The 23,308-nt window shown below is 39.9% G+C and overlaps 1 protein-coding gene across 4 annotated transcripts in view; it reads left to right on the top strand.

The window, feature by feature from the left end:
* Positions 1-23,272, top strand: part of esamb (endothelial cell adhesion molecule b) — an 86,726-nt gene extending 63,454 nt beyond the window's left edge. For 2 of the 4 annotated variants that reach the window (XM_061781177.1, XM_061781180.1), the window contains 7 exons: positions 4,141-4,292; positions 6,507-6,708; positions 8,310-8,465; positions 14,488-14,532; positions 18,588-18,710; positions 18,823-18,952; positions 21,154-23,272. In XM_061781177.1, the coding sequence (XP_061637161.1) occupies positions 4,141-4,292; positions 6,507-6,708; positions 8,310-8,465; positions 14,488-14,532; positions 18,588-18,710; positions 18,823-18,952; positions 21,154-21,619 (1,274 nt within the window). In that variant the 3' untranslated portion in view covers positions 21,620-23,272. Of the gene's footprint in view, positions 1-799; positions 1,417-4,140; positions 4,293-6,506; positions 6,709-8,309; positions 8,466-14,487; positions 14,533-18,587; positions 18,711-18,822; positions 18,953-21,153 lie in introns of those variants that run through there. The other 2 variants (XM_061781179.1, XM_061781178.1) reach the window with 2 other exon arrangements.
* Positions 23,273-23,308: the final 36 nt, after the last annotated feature.

The following is a 23,308-nucleotide window of genomic DNA, read 5'->3' as shown; positions in this document are numbered from 1 at the left end:
ATGTATTTTATTCTTAAATTTGATCAACATTAATTTTCAGTGTATTACATTTAGCAAAGTTGTTTAACATAATAGATTGAAGTATTTAAATATACAGTAAATAGTCATATAGAGTTCAATTTGTATTTTATTTTAGATTATTGCTTGTATAATATGCATAGTCTATATAGTTTTTACAATTTATTATATTTTTTTTGTTCTCACTTTATTTTAATGTAGTAAAATTAGTAAAATTTTTGTATGCCATAATTAATTGTAAATCTTTTTACAATGATTTGTATAATTTATTAATAATTTATATTTGTAATAGTAACCCCAGCATGGTGTGCTTAGCATGACATGTCATGATTTCATGTGAAGCAAAGTGATTAGCTCATGTTAATTTTTGGTGACTCTAGTATGATTGTGGGCGGCACGGTGGCCGACTGGTTAGAGCGTCAGCCTCACAGTTCTGAGGTGCGGGGTTCAATCCCCGTCCCCGCCTGTGTGGAGTTTGCATGTTCTCCCCGTGCCTGCGTGGGTTTTCTCCGGGCACTCCGGTTTCCTCCCACATCCCAAAAACATGCATGAATTGGAGACTCTAAATTGCCCGTAGGCATGACTGTGAGTGCGAATGGTTGTTTGTTCCTATGTGCCCTGCGATTGGCTGGCAACCAGTTCAGGGTGTACCCCGCCTCCTGCCCGATGACAGCTGGGATAGGCTCCAGCACCCCCGCGACCCTAGTGAGGAGAAGCGGCTCAGAATATGGATGGATGGATAGTATGATTGTGTGTGTGTGTGTGTGTGTGTGTGTGTGTGCGCGCGCGCACGCATGCCTGCGTGCATCTTACATCATATCCATGTCCGGCTGAGCTGTTTTCCCTCACGTGAGGTGAGAGGATTGAACCCAGGATTGTTCGGGGATTAGTCAACAGGATTTGGCAGATTGAGAAATTAAGGAAGAGGAGCGCCACTGAGGGAGAGGTCACTTTGCCCCAAGGAGCAGCAAGGAAAAAAAACAAAAAAACATTGAGTCACTGCAAGTAAACTTTTTCAGGTCAAAAAAACAACTTGTCCAAATGTGCGCATCCCCACTCAGCCCAGCCCAGCCCACCCAGCTCCAATCTCCTAATTCCCTTGCCTTGCACATAATGGAAGCGCCAGAACAGGAAAGACATTCCCGGCTCAACAGATGTGGACGTTCCAGGTGTCTGTCTGTCTGTGGATCATAACGCTCTCCCGCTTTTGATTGACCATTTTATCTGGAGCGCTAACCTCATCAAAGCTTTCTGGAGGACTTGATTTATTTATTTTTTTCCCCACCTCTTTGTTGCTTTTGCCTCACTAACATTCCAAACTGGAGACGCACTCGGACTCCGACTGCTGGGATCAGCTGATCCAGCTCCATCTGTCTGGTTCTGGGGACTGGGCGCCCTGTGAGTTGCTCCATCAATCTCTGCCTTTATTAAATGGAGTTTTTGTTAACACACTTGCAATTGGGGAGGTGCAGTAAAGGCTCTGCTGGTGTTTATTCAATGGCAAATGTCACTAATATGATTGATTTGCCATTTATTCTTTATGATCAGATTTTTTTTGTGAAATAATGTCTTTTTTTCACTGTCCTTTACGCTACCTACAGTACATTTATTTGTTGTTTTGTTTTTCTTTTATATTTTCTTCGCACACATTTATCACTATATTTTGTCTGTTTAGACATCCTCACTTTAATTCATACAAATCTGATCAAATATATTCTCGAAGCCAGCAGGATTAATACTCACTGGTCAATTCATTCAATTTAATGAGGTTCATTTGCAAGAGCTGTATTAAAGACCCTGTAAAGTCATTTTCGTGATTTCATTCTGAATACGTTAAATCATATTTTTTGAAATAAATGCTGAAAACGTGGCACGGTGGCCGACTGGTTAGAGCGTCAGCCTCACAGTTCTGAGGACCGGGGTTCAATCCCCGGCCCCGCCTGTGTGGAGTTTACATGTTCTCCCCGTGCCTGCGTGGGTTTTCTCCGGGCACTCCGATTCCCTCCCACATCCCAAAAACATGCATGAATTGGAGACTCTAAATTGCCTGTTGGTGTGACTGTGAGTGCGAATGGTTGTTTGTTTGTATGTGCCCTGCGATTGGCTGGCAACCAGTTCAGGGTTTACCCCGCCTCCTGCCCGATGATAGCTGAGATGGGCTCCAGGACGCCTGCGACCCTAGTGAGGAGAAGCGGCTCAGAAAATGGATGGATGGATGCTGAAAACGTGCAAAGACTGATAACAATTTAGTAGAGAATTGTGAAGATAGAGTGTTAAAACTCCTTTTCACCATTTCAGTTGTCCGGATTTTTTGGGTACGCACACAATTACTCAATTTGGATTTCTGGCCTGAGTCAGCCCTTCCCCACTATACAAGTATTTAGCGCCGTTCCATTCCATCAGTGGCTATTCGGCGCAATTGCCAGTTCCTTAGTAATAATAAGTTGGACAACTTGGAGGTTGGCTCTATGTTTCCTGATTTTGGAGACTGATTTTATATACTTGACAATATTTGTATTCATTAAAATTTGGCAGGCTTGTTAACAATACTCAACAACAATGCTCTGTGATGTGTAAGATGTTTTTATTGTCACTTTAAAGGGCATTTAAACGTTTCACCTTTACAAAGGTGTTAATGCTAACTGCTAATGCTAATAATTAACACTATGTTTAATATTGCGGTTGTAGGAGAGCTAAAAAGAATCATATAGACAGCCGTTTTATATTTTCTAAACTATAATGTTTAAAAATCCTAATAATGCATAGGAAATATGAAAAATATATATGTTAATCAAAAGCAAGCATTATTTTACTGTAGCTCTTGTATTGAATCTCGTTAGATGGTTGTAACTAATATTGTGATCAGTAATGCATGAAGCATTTACCCTAATTTATTGTATTAAAAAAAAAAAAAAAACCTAGATATTTTTTGTTGAAGTGCATGTATATCTAATGAAGTGGCCAGGCTGTGTATTAGTGTAAACATGGATGAGTTTTTAATTTATTTTCTAAATTAGTATGAATGTTTTAACATTTTTTAATATTAAAATTAACTATGCATTTTCTTTATATGCTTCCTATATTTGATACCTTTGTTTTTAATTCACAATTCAAATTTTTTTAAACTATTTTTTTTATTTTATTTTTTTATGTTGGTTTTTAGGTTATACTTTTTCCATCCTGTGCTGTCATTATATCAGGTTAATGATTTAATGTGCAGGAGAGGGACTAGGTTTTGTGAATTGTTAGTGACTCTAATGAAGGTTTTTTTCTTTTGTAATATTTTAATGCAGTGATTCTAAAAGTGTGGCACGCGGACTCCCTCTAGTGGTATGCGAAAGAATCACTGAATGAAATGTTTAAATTGTGGCTTGGCTTAAACAAATTTTTTTTTTTTAATCCAGCACAGTACCTTTGTTAAGTACAGTTCAACTGTATTTAACTTAAGTAAAATACATTTGTATGTATTCTTTTTAAAATGGTTTGTTTTCAAACATTTAGGTGCAACTTTAATTCGACTTTTTTGTGCGATGCATTGAAATGTAATCAACATTTAAGTACTGTATTTTTTCCCTACACTGTATTTAAGCCCAGTGTTAATGTTCAAAGTGTGCATAATCTTACAGTGCCTTACAATAACATAAAATATTCTTTTTTCAGAATAAAACCTCCACCTAACTTTTGTTGATCACTAAGGCCTACTGCGCTACTGTTTTTTAATGTCTGTAATTTGGGTGGTACTTGGAATGCTACTGTAAGTATTTTTCAAGGTGGTACTTGAACGTTGCGCTTGTAATAAATATTCAAAACAGCTCGGCGTAAGATGCAGTGCAGTTGTACATCACTCCAGACTACGATCACAATAATAAACAGATGTCGTACAATTTTCAACTATAATAATAATAATAATTTAAAAAATACAAACAATACATAGGAAATATTGTAAAATGACTGTCTGATTGAAAAGTGAGCATTATTATTATATTTTGTATAGAAGTCTTGTATTGGATCTCATTAGATGTGTACAGAATATTGTGGTCAGTTAAGTATCCAAATATGCCAAGCCATATTAATGTTAATACATGTAATATACTGTATGTGTGTGTTTTTTTATGATCACAGGTGATGACAGCCAGAAGTTGGAAATCCCGCGGGAGGAGATGGAGGTGGTCAAGGGCCAGATGGTGGTGCTGCAAGCCTGGTACAGCCCCAGCTCGGACATTTCCAAAAACACCGTTGTTTGGCAGTTCTTAACCGGGCACAAGCCCAAGCAGGTGAGGTTAAAAAAAAAAAAAAAAAAATAAAACACACACACACAAAAACGTGTCATGTGTAACCGCGTGCTGACCTCCACTGGAATTGACAATGGTAATCATCTTTGGTGGGATTAAAGAAGACACTGTGAATGGAGGTCATCGTAAAACTGTTACAGGGGAATACGGTACTGTACGTACAGTATACCGAGTAGGGATGATATGATACAGGAGTAGCAGTAGAGCAGAAGTTAACCACTGTATAAGTAGTTGTAGTAAGTACGTAAAATAACGTTAAACCACTCATTCTTTCTTGATGTCTGATAAGTACCTGTGTAAAAAAAAAAAAAAAAGACAGGTAAAATTAGATGTACTTATTCAACGCCTGTACTTATGTGAGTAAAAGTAGAAAAGAACGGAGTGAAATGTGCTTGATTACAAAATTAAAAATGAATTATATCGTCAATTATTTGCAAAAAAAACGGTTTTGATAACTTGCCCCAAAAAAATTTAAGAGAGAGAAGAAAAACACATCTTGCATGTTGTTTTTTTAAACCAAGAAATAGCTAGCAGCTTTTATGCTATCAAAACAATGTGTTCCCATAACTTTGCTAACATTGTGAGCTGACTAACAAAAAATTAAATGTTTAATTATCTAATGATAAGAGAAAAAATACACCTTACTGGTATGTATTTTCAGAATAGACTGAGAATCTGTGAACGCCAGAAGATTATGGTTTTTAGGCTGTTTCAAGACATCGCATTCGCTGAGAATCATTCTTGTTGGTAACAACATGAAAAAAAAATGTCTTAAAGTGTTTGACTTTACCTTTCTCTATTTACGTTTTTTTATGTCGTGTCATGAAGATTGAAAAAAACTAACGAGCCTATTTTGACAAAGGATTATTATAGGGATTTCCATTAATTTCAATGAGGAAAGATGACTTGAGATGCGAGTGTTTTGCAGTATGAGCTTGGTCATTGAAAAAATGTAACTTGTATCTCACGACAACACTGTATAGACTTCTCAGGTGCAAATTTTCTATAATCTGTCACTAAGGATATTTTTATTCGTCTCTCAAACCAAGCGGGAGGATGACTAGCACGATATGTCCTGAGAGGCCATTTTAGGGTGTGTCTGGTCATAATGATGCTCTGCAAAGATTAAGATTATTGCATCACTTGTCACGTCTAATTCATTCAGGGAGCAAGTGAACCTAATGACATATTTCATCTGCACAATAAATATTAGCACATACAGTATGTGTATGTGTGTGTGTGCGTGAGTCTTGGCATGATTAATATAATCTAAACAGTTTCAATGTCTGATGCCTGGCGGCTTATCTTGCACAGAAAATCAGAAATGTCGCCACTTGCCATCTGCACACATCAGGATTAACTTTATGATGGACGTCCATTTGTGTTTCTATGCTTAATCTGCACAACCAAAATATGCTCCACAGCCAATGCAATTAAAATGTATGATACGCAGTATGCATATCTGTCATTTTACTAATTACCAGAGGTGGGTAGTAATGCCCCGTGCTACATTTTTTTTCTCTCTCTCTCTCTCTCTCTCTCTCTCTCTCTCTCTCTATATATATATATATATATATAGACAGTATACATTTTCTTTGGTAACTTTTTGGCTACATTGTACTTGTCATAGCACATAGTTTTTACTTTTGCTTGAGTATTTATGTTGAGAAGAAACTCTACCTCAATTATATTCAGCTACATTCCGCTCGCTACTTTTATTTTATTTAATCTTTTATCTATGATTGCTCATAAGATCTGTTAGTTTTGGTTTGTCAGAGACTTCTGTCACAGGACTCTATTTCACCAATCAGTAACCACTAGCAACGTTTGACTCCATTTCACCAATCAAATGGTCAGCCAGTCACATGATCACACAAAAAGGGCTCATTTCTTTATTTGCAGCATCCTAGGTCCTCGCTCATTTGTTTACATGTTAGCACCTCCCACCAGAAATAATTTATTTATTGTTTTAGTTAATATGACATTGTTGGGCAATATTTGAAGTTGTACATTCCGCTTTTATATTTTTTTCTAGTTGGTGTTCAAAAAAGTTACTCAGCAGTTTTTTCACTGAAAATTTACTCTTACTGAAGTAATAATTTGAAGGACTGAGTTATATTTTCTAAAGTAAAGTTTTCTTGAATAATTTTTTGGGCTACTGTACCTTTCTCTGCTAATTACCACGTGTCCGTAAAGGTGATCAACTTCAGCTCGGGGGAGGTGGGCCACGGTCAGAACAACTTCAGCAAGCGGGTGGGCTTCAGCGCCGCCATGCCCGCCGCCAACCTCTCCATCTTCATCAACAACACGCAGGAGTCTGACTCGGGCATCTACTTGTGCAGCGTTGTCATACCCGGGCGCAGCAGCCCTGCTGGTCAGATGCGCCTTAATGTCAAAGGTAACCAGCATCGCCACATAAAGGTTACGTTTGCTCAGAAACGCCACACAAATTAACCACCTATCCATTTATCATCCTTTTAAGGGAATAAAGGCCTTCCTCAAATAGACACTTCCCTTTTCCCATCAGGAAACCTAGCAAACATATAAATAGTTTTTTGCTTCATGTATACATACAATATGTTTTCGCCGGGTGCGTCAGCCACTTTACACAAATAAATGGCTCCCTCAAACAGAGGGCTCTAGTTTCCCGTTAAAAAACGTCTCATGACATACAGTATTGTAATACACAGTATAATATTTTAACCAGGCATCATTATTTATTAGTGGGGGTGGGGGGACTCTACATTACACTACACTCTACAGGCCAATAAAGACCTCTCCCCTAATAATTCCTACCTCCCACGCATTCAAATAAATAAATGCCCCCAGCCACTATATGAGGAAATAGTTTTTTTTTTATTGGGAACACATTCATACTAGATGTACACATACACGTATGGTCTTTATTTACTTGCAGGGTGCGTCAACCACTTAAAAGTAACAAACACCTTTCTCAAATAGATGCCTCCCTTTTCACATCAAGTAAAAAATAAAAAAAAAAGTTTGGTGTCATACTTTGTAATATACATGATTCAAACCAAGCATCATTATTTACATATTAGGTGGACATAAAAACTCTTTCATCGTTTGATCTTATTCTAAAAAGACATTTGTACAAATGAAGACCACTCCCCCATGAGGCACCTTCCCCAAGGCATCTGAATAAATAAACACCCTGGGCCACTACATGTGGAAATATGTTTTTCATTAGGAATGTGTTCAAACTGTACAGTATGTATTCCTCTGGTCTTTATTGACTTGCTGGGTGCATCAACCAAAGATGAGCGCCTTCCTCAAATAGACACCTCCCTTTTTACATCAGGAATAAAGCGTTGTGATATATTGTCATGTACCTTATTTTAACCAAACATCATGAGTTGCCAGTGAAAAGGTGTTGTGAAAATGTCTCTCTAGAGCCTATGACAAGTACTGTATTCTAAAATGCATTTACAGAAAATAAACACATTCCCCTTTTAGATACCTCCCCTCTACGTCATGAGGAATGATAAAATTCTAAAAATGCATCGCACTTAATAGAGCCCCCTCCCCCTTATGAGACGTCCCTCCCTTCTGCAGTTTAGTCCACAGAATGATTAACACCCCCAGCCACTATACTGTATATGAGGATGCTGTATGTATATGTGTGTTTACTGTATATTTATTTTTGATTGGTACATACAGTATGTACAGTATACATAAACAAACTGCAGAGTAACCTATAGCATAGTAAGCTAGTGAACGCACTGTGGGGTTTACATGGAAAAGCCTTTAGAAATACGCTTGTTTTGTCCAATGAATAATAGCGACTTCAGATTTTTTTTCTGTAGTTGACGTTAAGGAGATGATAGTAGAGTCAAGTTCCAAAATAGTGTATTTCAGTGCTTTCTGTCTATTAAAAGTCCTTCAGTATCGTTTTTTGGGGGGACGACAACTTAGGCACTTTTCTTTCAACAAGCTTGATCCTGTAGTATCTTACATGGTGAGATCTTGTCTTCCCAGTTCCACCATCTCCTCCAGCGTGCACGATGTCGGGCGAACCCGTCGTCGAGGGCAACGTGACTCTGAGCTGCAAGTCCGCTCACGGCAAGCCCGTCCCTCAGTACAAGTGGACCAAGACCGCCCCCATGCAGGAGGTCTTCTTCTCGCCCATGCAGAGTGAGTACTCATCAAGAATCAACTAATGAGCGTACACTACGTGGGCAAAGGGATTGGGACGCCTGCTGTAACAGCTAACTAAGACTTAGAGCAAGTCCGAGGTTGATCAAGTTCAGTGGTTCTCAAACGTTTTAGAACAAGTACCACCTAAAACAATAAAAAAAAAAAATACTGAGTTCTCCAGGTACCACCATCATGACCAACATTAAAATACAGTTGCGTAGTAGGCTCAAGTTTTCAACAAAAACGAGGAAGAGGTTTTAGTCCTTAAAAGTATATTTAACATTACGCACAGTTTTAACATTAACATTGCCCTTAAATATAGGAAAATTAAAACAAAAAACGATTTCAATAACGATTAAATTAAATTCTATTTCACATAAAAGCTAAATAAAAATTTGAACTCAATCAATTTTTGAAAACTAATGGTTCTTAATGATTAAATGCAAAAAAATTGTACTTACTATATACACATTATGCACGGTTTGAGCGTTGAATTCAGTGATTCTGTTGCATACCAGAAGAGGAAGCTTGTGGACTACTAGCTGATACCACACTTTGAAAAACACTGACCTAGCTCTGGGGAACAGAAAAGGGTCTTCCTCATGAACATCTGAATTTTTGTTTAGTGCCTTTTCAAGCGACCAAAGGACGCTTAACATTAACTTAAGGGGGGTTATTAGAAATGTGTGTGCACGTGTGTTTGTATGTGTGTGTGTTTGTGTGTGTTTGTCTGTGTGTGCGCGCATGCGTACGTTTGTGTGCGTGTGCACTTTAGTGAACAGATGGTGCTTGAGCAGTTTTTTGAAAATATCAAAGCATCATCACCGATTTTGGTCAGAAAAGAGTTGCAGATTTGTGGGGCTGCAGAAAAAAAAATCTGCATAAATAAATAAAAAAATAAGAAACAAAAATCGTAACATAACTATCAAGTTACACACTACTGATTAATTAATTAAGAGGTGCGTATCAATACATTTGTCCACATAGTGCAAGTTGAGTTGGAACCTTGAGTGTGACAACTTGAGGGTGCGTTCACACCGAAAAGGTCACTTCCCCCCCAAAACCGACCAACGTGACCGTGATTCATCCTCTCCGTCGCACTCCACGGTCTGTAAACAAAATAGTCACGAGGTTTAAAAACGCTGTATAGCGATTGGTCGGACAATTGTTCGGTAGATATCGAGAGAGCAGAAGATCACCGAAGAGGACTATAAAGCCTTTTTTTTTTTTGTGCATGCTTGGTGAGTATCCAGAGTGACTATGAGCCTGACGAAAGAGGATCATAGGTGGAAAAGGCCGGCTAGACAGTGGCTTGTAAATAATCTAAACATACTGACAGATGATGATAGAGAACAATATAGCAGGAGTCAGCGTTCCTGTTGAAGTCTTATGATGCAGATAACAGAGACATTCACATCAAACTTCATTTTAAAAAAAGGCCAAAATAAAATGTTAATGCACATTTCAAAATATTGCAGAATAAAAGCGCGGGTATGATATTAACTTTGATGTTAAGCTTATATAACATTTAGTATGCACCAAAGCCACACACTCTGAGAGGATTAAACAAATGGACATGATAATTAGAGAGCTTTAGGCTTGTTTGTTGGCTCACTTCACTGGCTTCCTGTTTATTTACACATTTGGCTCATGAACATTTACTAAAACTCACAACAACAACATATGCAACAATATGCAACAAAAAATATAGACACTAAAATAAAAGCCATGTCTTTTTTGTGTATTTTCTTTCTGTAATCTAGTTGCACACACTGCATACATTAAAAAAAAATTTACCTTTGACTTTTTTCAGTTTCACATAATTGTATTTTGTCAGCTAAGTAATTACGACATTGGGCTCTATTTTCGTAGATGGCGTGGCTGCGCTCGAGCGTAAAAACTGGCATATCTTGATTTTCTTGCAAGCACAAGACTTGCTGTGCCTGTTTGCCAGTTTGGCAGAGCGGTCTGCGCCAAGCTGGGCATATTGGCGCAGCAAGGGTGTGCCCCTGGAGAACCGCTTGGTGGAGTGAGAATTTGGTTTCAGAAAGTCTGTCTAAAGTTACGCCATGTCTACGTTTTAGCGCAGGTGCTCTAATGCGATTTTGGTGAATTTTATCGGGCATACAATATGGAGGCAGACAGACACTACACATCATTCTAGAAATGAATTCATTGAACGAGTATCCTTATTATTATATTTTCGAAATCATCCCACGTACTGGCCGGCATGCAGCTACTGTATGGGGGTAGGGCCATCCACAAAAGATTGTTGGCGGGGATATAGATCATTGAGGTCTGCAGAGATTTAAGTTGCCAGCGGTTTTCACCAGCTCATTCTGTATTTAAAAAGGGTACCCGCTAACGTTCAGTCGTCCACTCGGCTGTGAGCACGGCCGTCGCACTTTTAAATGCACTGGGAGTACGCTGGTCCATGAAATTACCAACACTTGAGTCTAACCTGCATCCTCACAGAGATACGCAAGGCGCAGCACTGGATTTATGCCAGTCACAATAATAGATCCCATTAGGAGGAAGTGGTTCATTTACCATTAATTTGAGTGTAGGAGATCTCACTTTTTTTTTCTTTTCTTACTTTGATTCATGTTAAAACGGGTGCAAAAACAATTGTTTTGTTAATATTTTTGTCAGTGTGTCTTTTAGTGACCATCACGTCTTGCATGTGTCAAAGCATGTGTTGTCGTGCTGGCCCAAATGTCATGCACCACGCTGCTGACCCCAACACAGCATAGCTGACTCAGCATCCTTACATCATCATCATCATCATCATCATCACCACCATCACGTCCCAGATGCAACATTTTGGACTGCGTTTGGTAAATAAGAGCGCCAAATTAAAGCTTTATTTATTGTACAGGGAATGTTTTAAATAATGTTATGAGTTTAAATACAAGTTAATCATTGTAAATAGGGCTGTCACAATGGAATCTTTACATAATCGATTCTACTCTTGATTATTGATCATATAATCGAATAATAATCTCCCCCGTTACTAAAATATATTAGTAACATGCATTTTACTCTCATTTATGAGGGATGGACTTCAATCCCTACACTGCATATGTTGGTACTGAGTGTATGGTATAAATTTGGTTTACAGAATTTGAGATAGCAAAATGCTAAACGGTTAGCAATCGCGATTAGCATTAGCACGCTAGCAATTACATTTTAGGTGAAAAAACGCTAACTACCATTCAGCTCCCTCATACTTATAATGTTATATGTAAATTAAACATCTAAAAGTGTTTTAAAAATGACTAGCCCAGTACTGCGTCCGTCTCCAGTAAATGTCCATGTGAAACATGGGTTCCGGCAGATCCCAAACTTTTTATTTTTTATGTTTTTTTTTGTTTGTTTTTTTTTTAGCTTCGAGGGCGAGGCAGAAATTTTGTGTTGACCTATTTTTTAAGTCGACTTAGCCGAGTTATTTGATTATTTTTTCCAGCCGTAATTGTAAATCAACTCAATACTTACAGTTAGGCCCGCGGCACACTGAGCGATGAGGCTAAAAGCGACTCCACACCACACACTAGGCGATTGACCCTCGGACATTTTACCAACTCGTTGGAATGGAAAATTTACAACCGCCAGTGTTCTTATTGGGAAACGGTTTGAGGCACCATATACTGTGTTCTTTTTCTTTTTCTTTTTAAATTGAAACACAAAAGACATGGCACAATTGTCAAGGAAGAAATGGATTTCCCTAACAGGCAGGAAATAAAGGACAGACTGGATATTTCAGAGGCTGTTGGTACCATTCATAGACTGCACTCATGCATTTCTGCAACAGACTCTCCAGACTTCCCTTTTTCATCCAGGTACCAGTAGTGTCTTAGCACACGCACCATTCATTTATAGTCTGGATGGGAGTCTCAGTGTCTCCAGGAGTCTTCAATAACACCACTAAATGTGGTTAGGTCTGTTGCTCGTCGCTTTTTTTTTTTCCTAAATAGTCGCTCGAGGGGTTCAGAAAAGTCATTCTTGTCATGTCCCTGTTCTCTGCCTCTGCTGTTTTTTTTTTTTTTTTCCCTGTCTCCAGTTTCTTGGCTGACTGCTGGTGGGCAGAGTCTCCTGTTGCACACCTGATGCCAATGGCGATCAGCTGGTTATTTACGTGCAACAGAAGCAGAAGGAAGTTGCCGGGTTATTGTATTGCATTGCTCTCTTCTGTTGTTTCTTGTAAATTGCTCCCCTGTGTATTACCCGATCACTTCTAGTACCTTTCGTGTTTGACCCAAGCCCTGAGTCTCTTCCAATTTTGTGTGGATTAGATTCACTTTAGTTTTTTCCTTTTCTTGGCGTCTTCCTTCTGCTGTGGCTCCATCTACCAAATTCATTTAGAAGAGGATTTTTGGTACTAGTTTCACGCTGACCTTTTTGTCAGCGTCTCCTTTGGTTTGTACTTTTACTACTTCTACTCGCGTATTAAGTGCACTTTTAGTTTCCCCTTCTGCTCGTATGTAATATACAACTTTTGTTATTAAATTGACTACACTACCTTCCACGTGTCTGCTTTTGGGGTTCTAATTCTTTTGACGATGCAAAACAGTTATGTTGGCAACAATGAATTGGCTCAGTTTGTTGCCCTCTCAAAACCAAGTTATTTCAACCACTGTGACAAACGGATGTCAATTAAGTGTGATGTAATTCTCTATTCTATTGCCCAAAGAATGTCAGAGACCTTTCTTTAAGATACCATGGTACTTAGACTTACAAGTTATGACCCATTGCTTTGTCGCTTTATTTTTATTTTTAAAAAACTATATATTTTTTTGTTTCGTGTTGCGAGCCAAAATTTAGTTGGAAGTGAGCTACAAACATGCCGCCACTCGATTAAAGTGGGGGAAAAAAAGGAGTGCCACAAACACAGATGCGCTTTCAGACGTTTATTGAACAGGACAAGCAGCCAAACGCACAAATACAAAATGAAAACACTCGCAAGGAGCATGGATCAGATGGTAACACTGAACTAAAACAAGCTGAGCTGGGTAACTAACATTATGCACAGTTTAAACATGAACACTCTGCTTAAATATAAGAAGATTAAAACAATATGAAGCTTCTCGTGCTTTAGCCATGGGTGCACAACAGAACTGAATGGTGGACTTTACTAGAGGGAATTTAGAGGGGCTTAATTACACTTCATAAAAGAGGTTTATTAATTTACATTCTAGTTTATTTTGTTTTGTGTTTTTACATGTATATTTAGCAGTAAAGTGCTATATTTATTGGTACATGAAAAAAAAGAAATTTGGGTAAATCTAGATACCACTGTGCTTGAAAAATAAAGCACAATATGGTTTGATGACTGTTTGCCCTTTGGAACAGATTATTTCAATTTCCCTTTTCTTTCATTTAAATCCAAACAAATACAGTAGGAAATGGAGCAGTGTTCCGGCGTCATAGGTTCCACTACACTAGCACTGAAAGCGGGAGTATGAAAAAAACAAATGCATTTAGATCTGTTGTTGCGTTGCCATTTGCGGCCATCTGCTTCCGAACAAGAGGACTTAGCATCGATAGATGTGCGCCGTTCATCTCTTTATGACGCTAAAGTCCTCAGACTTAGCAAATGGAAGCTACTCTCTCTGAGTGACGTCGTCGTTTATTTTGGTTGCAAACTTGAAAAATACAACACTTAAATCCAAATGTCATCCTTTTAACAGCACTGTGTGTTCTCTCTCCTTTGACACTGGACCTTCACTGCTCATCTTTTCTTTCAGCCGTGACACTCTCTCTCTCTCTGTCTCTCTCTCTCTCTTCCTTCTCTCTAACCCTAACCCTCTCTCTCATTTCCTGTTTTGTGCCTAATCTAACAAGCCCCATGTCATTACTTGATCAGCCCCTCTAAGAGCCCAAAGTTGGATTTGGGCCTGAGAGCATCTCTAACCCTCCTCCTCCCCTCCACCTCATGTGCATCATGCAGTGCCGTTCTTGTTCATTTTCTCTCTTTCTCTCTGCCTTTTATTCTTTCTCTAATAACATCACAAAACAAAAGAATGGAGGCCATGCCCTCAGCCTATACTGGTCCTGGGGTTTATGGGTAAGGGTTTCACCTCATTCATCCCCCCTGCATCCCAATGCGGAATTTTTTGTTTGTTTGTTTGTTTTTTTTAAGATTCAAAGGAGAAAAATATCTATATACAGTATGCCAACTCAGATGATAATCTCAATATTAAAGATACATATTTGTTGATCAAATCAGCAATTAGCTCTTTAACATCTTTGATTTTCCCACATTATGCAAGAAAAATTGGTCTATTTTCTCCTTTAAATCTTCACTACCTGTCTACTACTATGTGTCTTATGTTAGTTAGGTTGTCAATTGCCATCGACCTACTGCTCTGTATTAAATACCAAATTGTGTGTTAGATTGTCATCCTGTGCACTGTAGAGCATATAGACAGCTTAGTGATATCCTATTAACTCCAAAGCTGGAATGGTTGGCTGGCATAGTGTCAGGTGTAGACAATAATATGATTAATATTACCACCCACTGAAATAAATGTTGGGAATTGTGTGTTGTGCAACCTCCTTTTAGTTCCACGTTTACATTGTATGCTGTAATGTGCCAAAATGATTGTATAGATATTAAGTCCTCAATGTTACACGTGAGATTGTCTGGCGACCAGTTCAGGGTGTGTTCAGGGATAGGCTCCAGCACGCCCACGACTCTAGTGAGCATAAGTGGTACGGAAAATGGATGGATGGATGTTACGAGGGATGCTAACAGCATGGTGGTATTTACACATAGGAGGAAAATTATGTGTAATGTTTTGTCACTTGTTGCTAGGCAAAATTGATTGGCATCAAACACAACTGCCCTATAGGATAATGCAAAAGACAAAAGTAGACAAAGCTGGGGCTGGCTGTAGCGTAAGTAAGTAAATATATTGTGTCGATATAATGTTGCAGTTGATTCTCTACTATTAAATATAAACAAGCCACTGTGTTTATTAGGATATCAACAAGTTTAATTAATTAAATTAAGACTTATTGAATCAGATTTTTAATTGGTTAGGAAATACATTTTAACTGTTAATTTTTTATTTTTTTGTTTATTTGTAAGTCACTGATTATGTAGTGCTACACTCGCCTGGTGCGGGCAGCGTGGGTTCAGTTCCCACTCAGTGACGGTATGGTTGTCTATGTCTATATGTGCCCTGCGACTGACTGGCGACCAGTTCAGGGTGTAGTTTGATGTTTTACACGGCATTGCCGCGGTGGAGCGAGCTGTTTAGCTCAACTCGCTAGCTCATGAGCTCGCATGCCAGCTTGTTAGCTTGCGAGCACAGCAAAAAGTTGACTTTCCCTTAAGTGTCTCTTTTGTGTGAATCTACTTGCTGCATTTGGAGCAAGGCTGTGGAGTGTGGAATATGGGATGGAGCCAACACTGGCAAGAGGATACCAGTCCACTGGCGTTCCAAGAGCCCTCTAGCGGCTAACGACACAGCTGTCCAGTTCAGTCACTGTGTGATCCGCACGCCAGCCGACCACAACTGTGACTATTTATCGAGTCCGGAGAAAACTATCGTGTCCATTTTATTTATCAAACGATAAGTCGATATAGTAATTATCGTGACGGGCCTAATTATGAATACAAAACTTAATTTTGAAAGAAAATATTTGATGAAAGGAAAAATGTAATATACAGCTATGTCATGGTTCTGTGAAAAGCATGCATCCCCGATTTCTATTTATTTATCAAAAATTACAAATATCATTGGAGACACATACTTTAATTTGTAGATTTTTTTTCTATTAATTGTAATCAGTGTCTCTCCGTTTGGCCTTAATATGTGCATGCAGGGTCATTTCTAGACCCTCTCGGGGCCTCAGACAAGAAAGACCATGGAGGGGCCCACCACAAAATACAAAATCCAGGACGATGGATAAGCAAGATATTATATTCATTAAATAATTGACACATAGAAAATGACACTTTGTTGTTGCAGTGTCTAAAGCACGGCCATTATTTTGTCATTGATATAGGCAAATGTCAGCCGTTTCTTGGGGCCCATTTAATCTCAAGGTCTTTGGGATTTGCCTGGGTTGCTTGTCCTCTTGCGGCATATCTGGTCTCAACCAGGAGTCGTTGTATGATTCCCTGCGTGCCATAAATTCCACAAAGCATACTGACATGTTTTACAAAAACAACACAAGATGACAACATGCGTCAATGTGTTGTCTGAAGATTAAACTGCAGGAGGATTTGTCCTGAATTTTTTTGTTGAATGGTAATACTGTGAAAGTATGGCGGCGGAAACACGCGCCAGCCGTGGTGTCGCGACCTTTGTGTGCGAAAATATAAGAAGCAAATCTGGCGAGCGAACACGCTCGTGCAATAGATGGTGCTGTGTGTGTACGTGCGCTGCCAAAGTGGCTGTTGGAAACGCACCAGAGGTGGATTAAATGGCAGATTAATGACAGGAAACAGTAACTAATGAGTCAAAATGAGCATCACGTACACAATGCCGGTGTCGTGAAACAACAGTACTCCTACTTACTGTACATGAAGAGCAAAATGCAAGCAAGTCTCTTTTAACAAGAGGTGCATGCAGTGATATGTCAAACTAAAATGAATGAATATGCCATTTGACCCATTTGAGTTTTCCTTTTTCTTTTTTTTTTTTTAATTTAGGGGTCCAAAAAATGTTTTTAGTTCTTGCTCTCCAAGAGTTTATAGGATTACACAAATTCCTCAGTTTTTATACAGAATGTTTTTTTGTTTTTGTTTGTTTTTTTGTGAAATACACTAAACGGACAATTCACTGATCTAATTCAATACATACATTTTATATTCATTAATATTGTTAATTATCCATCCATCCTATTTTCCGTACCCCTTATCCTCACTAGGGTCGCGAGCATGCTAGAGCCTATGCCAGCTATCTTCGGGCGGGGTAGACCCTGAACTGGTTCCCAGACAATCTGCAGGGCACCTAGAAACAAATAACCATTCGCACTCACATTCATACCTACGGGCAACTTAGAGTCTTCATTCAACCTGTAATGCATGTTTTTGGGATGTGGGAGGAAACCGGAGTACCTGGAGAAAACCCATGCAGGCAGGAGGAGAACATGCAAATGCCACACAGGCGGGGACGGGATTTGAACACCGTTCCCCAGAAATGTGAGGCAGATGTGCTAACCAGTTGGCCACCGTGCCGCCTATTGTAAATTAGTTTTAAATAATTGAACATTTATTTTATGATTATTTTGTTTTAATACATTTATGTATGAGTAAATATTAAAATACACATTTTATGTTTGACTGTTTTTTCTTCATTAAATAGTGTGTAAAATTATTATAAGAAACTACAAATAAAATAAAGTTTAATGCAAAACCTAATTATTTATTTGAATAAATGCAAAATAATATATGTAATTAATTAAGTTTAATAAATTATGTTGACAACTACTTATTTAACAATAACTAAAATATAACAATGTAATGAATACCTTGTATCTATTATTAAATTAACAATTAATCATGAATTTCTTTATTATCTTTATGAGTTTGGAATATCTTAACATTGGGCATTATTATTTTATTAAAACAATGCATGATTATTTAACATAAAGAAAGAAAGAACGAAAGAAGTAGAAAATATGTTTAACATAGTTAATTGGTATTGGCGTATCATATAGTATTTAATTGATTTCTAATGAAATTACATGTTATTTTTAAATGTTTCAACTTAAAATTATTGAGCATAATAAAAATAAAATCATGAAAGCTAAAACATATGGACAAATGGTGAGCACATCCGCCTCACAGTTCTGAGGACCCTGGTTCAAATCCGCCCTCGCCTGTGTGGAGTTTGCATGTTCTCCCTGTGCCTGCGTGGGTTTTCTCAGGGTACTCCAGTTTCCTCCCACCTTCCAAAAATATGCAAGAAGACTTTAATCAGTGAGTCTCAACCAGTGTGCCGCGGCGCATTAGTGTGCCGTGAGCGCTCTACAGGTGTGCCATGGGAAATTAGAAAATCTTATGGAATATGTGTTACAGTAGTCTGACGTCAAGCCGTGTTATCTCTGATCGTGTCGGTGTGAACAAGTGATAGTGATAGTCCCAATGTGTGTGTTGGCTTGCAGACGAGAGACAAGGCACCCTGCGGCTGAGCAACCTGACCAAAAGCATGTCGGGGAAGTACATCTGCCGAGCCAGCAACACAGCCGGCTCAGACAGCTGCTCCATTAACCTGGAGGTTATCACCTGTGCGTAGACACACACACTCCAGCACACACGCACGCAACTCTAATCAGAGGGCTTCGGCCGATGTGATTAACACATTGCGTGTTGTGTCACGTTATGTTGTTGGTTGTGCAGCTTCCAACGCGAGCATGATAGCAGTGGCCACGCTGGGCTCCATGGTGGGACTAGTCGCCTTGGTGCTCTTCCTCATATTCGTCCTGAGGAGAAAGCGAGACACTGAGGAGGAGACGGCCAATGAGATCAAGTGAGAAGTCTTTCATATTGGTTCTCGGGGGTTAGGGACCAAGCCCGGCCGCAAATAGTGAAACTGCAAATAACTGACGCCCTCCCAAAAGGGGTTTGTAATTGCCTGTAGGTGCCACAAGATGGCGGAAAAGCGACTAAAATTGAGAGGATCAAAGCGCATCTAGCATTTACACAAGCATGAACCCATGTTACAGAAATGACTGTATTCAGTAGTTAAATTATTCAACACAAATAAACCACCTTCACATGAGGCTTAGCAATAGTATTTGCTAGCATAACAGCTAGGGCTTATGGCCAAATTGCAATCACAATTATTAATCATGTTTATTCCTCATCTTAGGGAAAAATCTTTATTTTTATTGCGCTACTTTTTAACAAACAATATGTAACAGTTTTCAGTTTAAAATGAATCTTCAAAGAGGCTCTAAGCAAATATCCATGTTTTGTTTCTAAATACATTAAATACTGTATGTTTGAAGATAAGTGCTGAAAACATGCAAATATTTATAAAAATATAGTGCTGAATTGTTGAGATATAGCTTAAGCATCTTTTTCACCTTTTCCTTTTGAATTGTTCTGAGCTTGTGGGCGGGGCTAAAACACAGCCCCATGACGTCACATGGCTGGGGCGTATACTGTGTAGCGTGAGTTCCACCCCCCCCCCCCCCACTATATAAGTACAAAGTGATGTCATTTTGTTTGGCTGCTCAGTTGTGCATTAGCTGTGCTTAGCTTCCATAGCAAGGCCCATTTACCCTCCAGCGTGGCTTCGTAGGTAACTTGATACTAGTAAATGGGGCAGTGCCGACTGTCTAACTACCTGGGCTTCCTCCTACCGTGCCGCTGTTATCAGGTGCCGTGTTCGGCTGTCACAGTATGTCACCGACAACGAGGGACAGTTGACTTGTGTGCATATTTTGTATGATTATAGTCCAAAAGAACCATTCAATTTTGAAGTTGAGCCTCCTAACGTGATTTTACATCGTATAAGCTATCACCCCCTCAGTATATTTGATTCCTTTTGGCGCATCCATTCGACACGCCCACAGCGTCTGAGAGCTGAGAGATGGCCCTTATTACTCAAGTTTTGAAACCTGAATGTATCACACAATTTATGACACAGCCATTACGGTTACCATAATACGGTAGGTATAAATTGTGGTGCGACCAAGCCGAATGAGAGGGAAAAAATACATGGAGAATGGCAACCCATTTAAAGCGACATCACCTTGGCCTGTCAGCGAGAAGCCAAGATGAAGACTGCCCAACAACCGCATATCATCGCTGCATTTAAGCACCACTTTGCTGCACAATCTAACCAGCAATGTGATTAAATGTATATTAAATCTACCAATCAGAACAGAGGCTAGAATTTAACAGGAAAGTAACCGAGTACACTAAAACACCAGCAGAGGGAGGCAAAGCAACACATTACAAGCCAACTCACACAGGACATGACAATATTCTAAGGTTCGTTGTGAGTCGAATCTGAAAATTGTGATTCAGTGATTGCTTTTTCAGGCCAATTCGAATCCCAATTCGAATCACCATCAATTCGTGCACAGCCCTAATTTCTACAGTTGCTTTGTCTCTGTCTCCTGCCGTACATCTAAGCCAGTCACCTGAATCGGTAGGAAGTGCTTTGACCTATTTTACCGAATGCGGAAGTTGGTTGCGCATTACCCCTATTAGCCAACAACAAAATTGTGGCTAGTGAAAATGCTGAGTGGCTAGCAACTCTGGGAAACCACTAGCCACAGTAGTTGTTGTCAAGCCCTGGTTGTTACTCAATTTTTATAAAACACATTATTATAGAGAGGTATTATCCTCATTAAAAACACATGAGAAAATGTTTGTTTTTTTGGGGGGGCGGCCAGAACCGATCAATGGCACTTCCATTCATTTCAATGTGGAAAGATAATTGGCGATACAAGTTACGAATGTGGTCACAAAATGAATTAAACTCAAAATTAATGAATTATCTCAAGGCAGCGCTCTACAAGTAGATGAGTTCGTAACTCAAACGTGGCAACAGAATGAATTAAACTCCTAAGTGAAGATAAACGAGGAAAGCAGACTGATCAATCACATTGGTTCGACTGAAAGTGAGGAAGTGTGGTGTCCATTTGGACTTGAAATGGCCAAATATCCTTTTCTTCCTGTGAAGTTCTCCATTGTGTTTGGGTTGTGTGTTTACAGGGAGGACGCTCAAGCTCCAAAGCGAGTGTCGTGGGCGAAGAGCAACACGGGCTCAGACATCGTGTCCAAAAACGGCACGCTGTCATCCATCGCCACCAGCCCTCGGCCCGGAGACCACCACTGCCAGCCTGCCTTCCACTACCCCTACTCGCCCTCGTCCACCACCGACACGCGCTCCGTCATTAACGCCTACCAGCTGCGCCCGGGTGAGGCCAACACCCTGCGTGGCCTGCCAGGTTACAATGCGGGCGGCACACCGTCGCGCAAACACAAGCGGCCCCCAGTCGCCAACGGGGGCCCGCCCCAGGTGGTCCGCTTGCCCCCCGTCAGGACCGAGGGGGCTCAGCCTCAGACACCGCCCGCCTTCACGGCATCCCCACGGGCCAGCTCGTCGTCCACGCTGACCCGGGCGGGCACGGTGACCGTCATGGTGCCTGCGCAGAGCCAAGCGGGCTCCTTGGTATAGCCTGCGACTGGATACGAGGGAGGGGGTGAGGCTCTAACGGTTCTCTGCCTTGTAATTGGACTTTTCTGTGACCTCCTGCAAGGACCTTCTGTTTGTTCACACCACTGACTCGGAACATTTTTGATTTTCACTGCGAAGGTTTCTAGTTTTCTGAATAACAAACTGCTTAGTGTATGTAGTTTTCAGGCACATTTCTTGATAACGTCTCTCAGGCTTAAAAAAAGAGCTCCAATTAAGAGCAAAGTAAAAAAATTCAGGTTTTTATATGGAATTGAACAGTTATGGGTGGCACTGCTTAGCACAGCTGCCTCACAGTTCTGAGGACCTGGGTTCAAACCTGGCCTCGCCTGTGTGGAGTGGGCATGTTCTCCCCGTACGTGCGTGGGTTTAAATAAAATATATATACACAAATGGGTGACTGGTTAGCACATCTGCCTCACAGTTCTGAGGACCCGGATTCAAATCGGAGTTTGCATGTTCTCTCCGTGCCTGGGTGGGTTTTTCTCCGGGTACTCCGGTTTCCTCCCACATTCCAAAAACATGAATGGTAGGTTGATTGAAGACTCTAAATTGCCCGTAGGTGTGAATGTGAGTGCGCCTCTCGCCCGAAGATTGCTGGGATAGGCTCCAGCACACCCGCGACCCTTGTGAGGATAAGCGGTTCGGAAAATGGATGGGTGGATGAACGGTTACGGAGCATTGGATGTGTTGCCTGTGATGGTAGGCGGAATGTAAGCAAAAAGAAAAATTGTAAAAAATAGTTGATGGTGTTGAACTGTTTTTGGTGATTGAGTTAATGTTCGAGGGCCAGGAGACATCCCATAATATGCCCCGCTTTTTGCTGGTTGTGTAGTGGAATTTATATACTACTGAAAAACGATATCTACATATGGTGTTATTTACAAATTTTGAGCAGCTACATGTAGCATTTGAAATACAATTTGGATGGTTAGCAGTTGTTTTCCAATAAATAAGAAAAAACGTGTAACACTGGTTGTCTGTCTATCAGAGCCTGACATGGGAGCGGATGTTGACTCCTGCTACCGAGTGACTGTTTAAAAAAAATCCCACTCCCATAGAGATCGCTCCGACTCCCTCCCAATCCTGCGTTTAAAAAAATAAATGAATCCCACTCCCACTCCCACAGAGATTGATCCTAATCCCAAGTGAGCAATGTTGAGCTTGATGCGCAGCGGAAATGTTCAAATATCAATTTGATTGATGTTAAAATAACACTGCATCATATTTTTCATTCCCTTCATAGTTCCCACTCCCGTCAATTCCCGGTGACTTTGTTAGCACAATTCCCACTCCTTCCCGCTCCCGATGACCTTCGCTCCCGCTCCCGATGATCTTCACTCCGGCCCAATCATGTGATTGACAGTTAAGTTTACTCCCATCCCGCAGGAATCCCACAGGAGGCTGTGGAATTCCCAAAAAATGTCAGCCTCTAGTCTCTATATGTGCACAGTGACTAGCTGGCAACCAGTCTAAGGTGTAGTCTGATTTTGTTTTTAGGGGACAGGCTCTAACTCTCCACAACACTAAACAGGATAAGCGGTAAAGTGGATGGATTTTAGCATTAACAGAATACATTCATTATCGCCAGTTGACCTGATGATTAATTAATTTTTTTCAATATTTTAAACAGGATGAGAGAAACTGAATTAACTCCTATATCCACACCTA

This window comes from Phyllopteryx taeniolatus, chromosome 8 (assembly GCF_024500385.1).
Source record: "Phyllopteryx taeniolatus isolate TA_2022b chromosome 8, UOR_Ptae_1.2, whole genome shotgun sequence".
NCBI lineage: Eukaryota > Metazoa > Chordata > Actinopteri > Syngnathiformes > Syngnathidae > Phyllopteryx > Phyllopteryx taeniolatus.
This window is presented reverse-complemented; position numbering and strand designations above follow the sequence as displayed.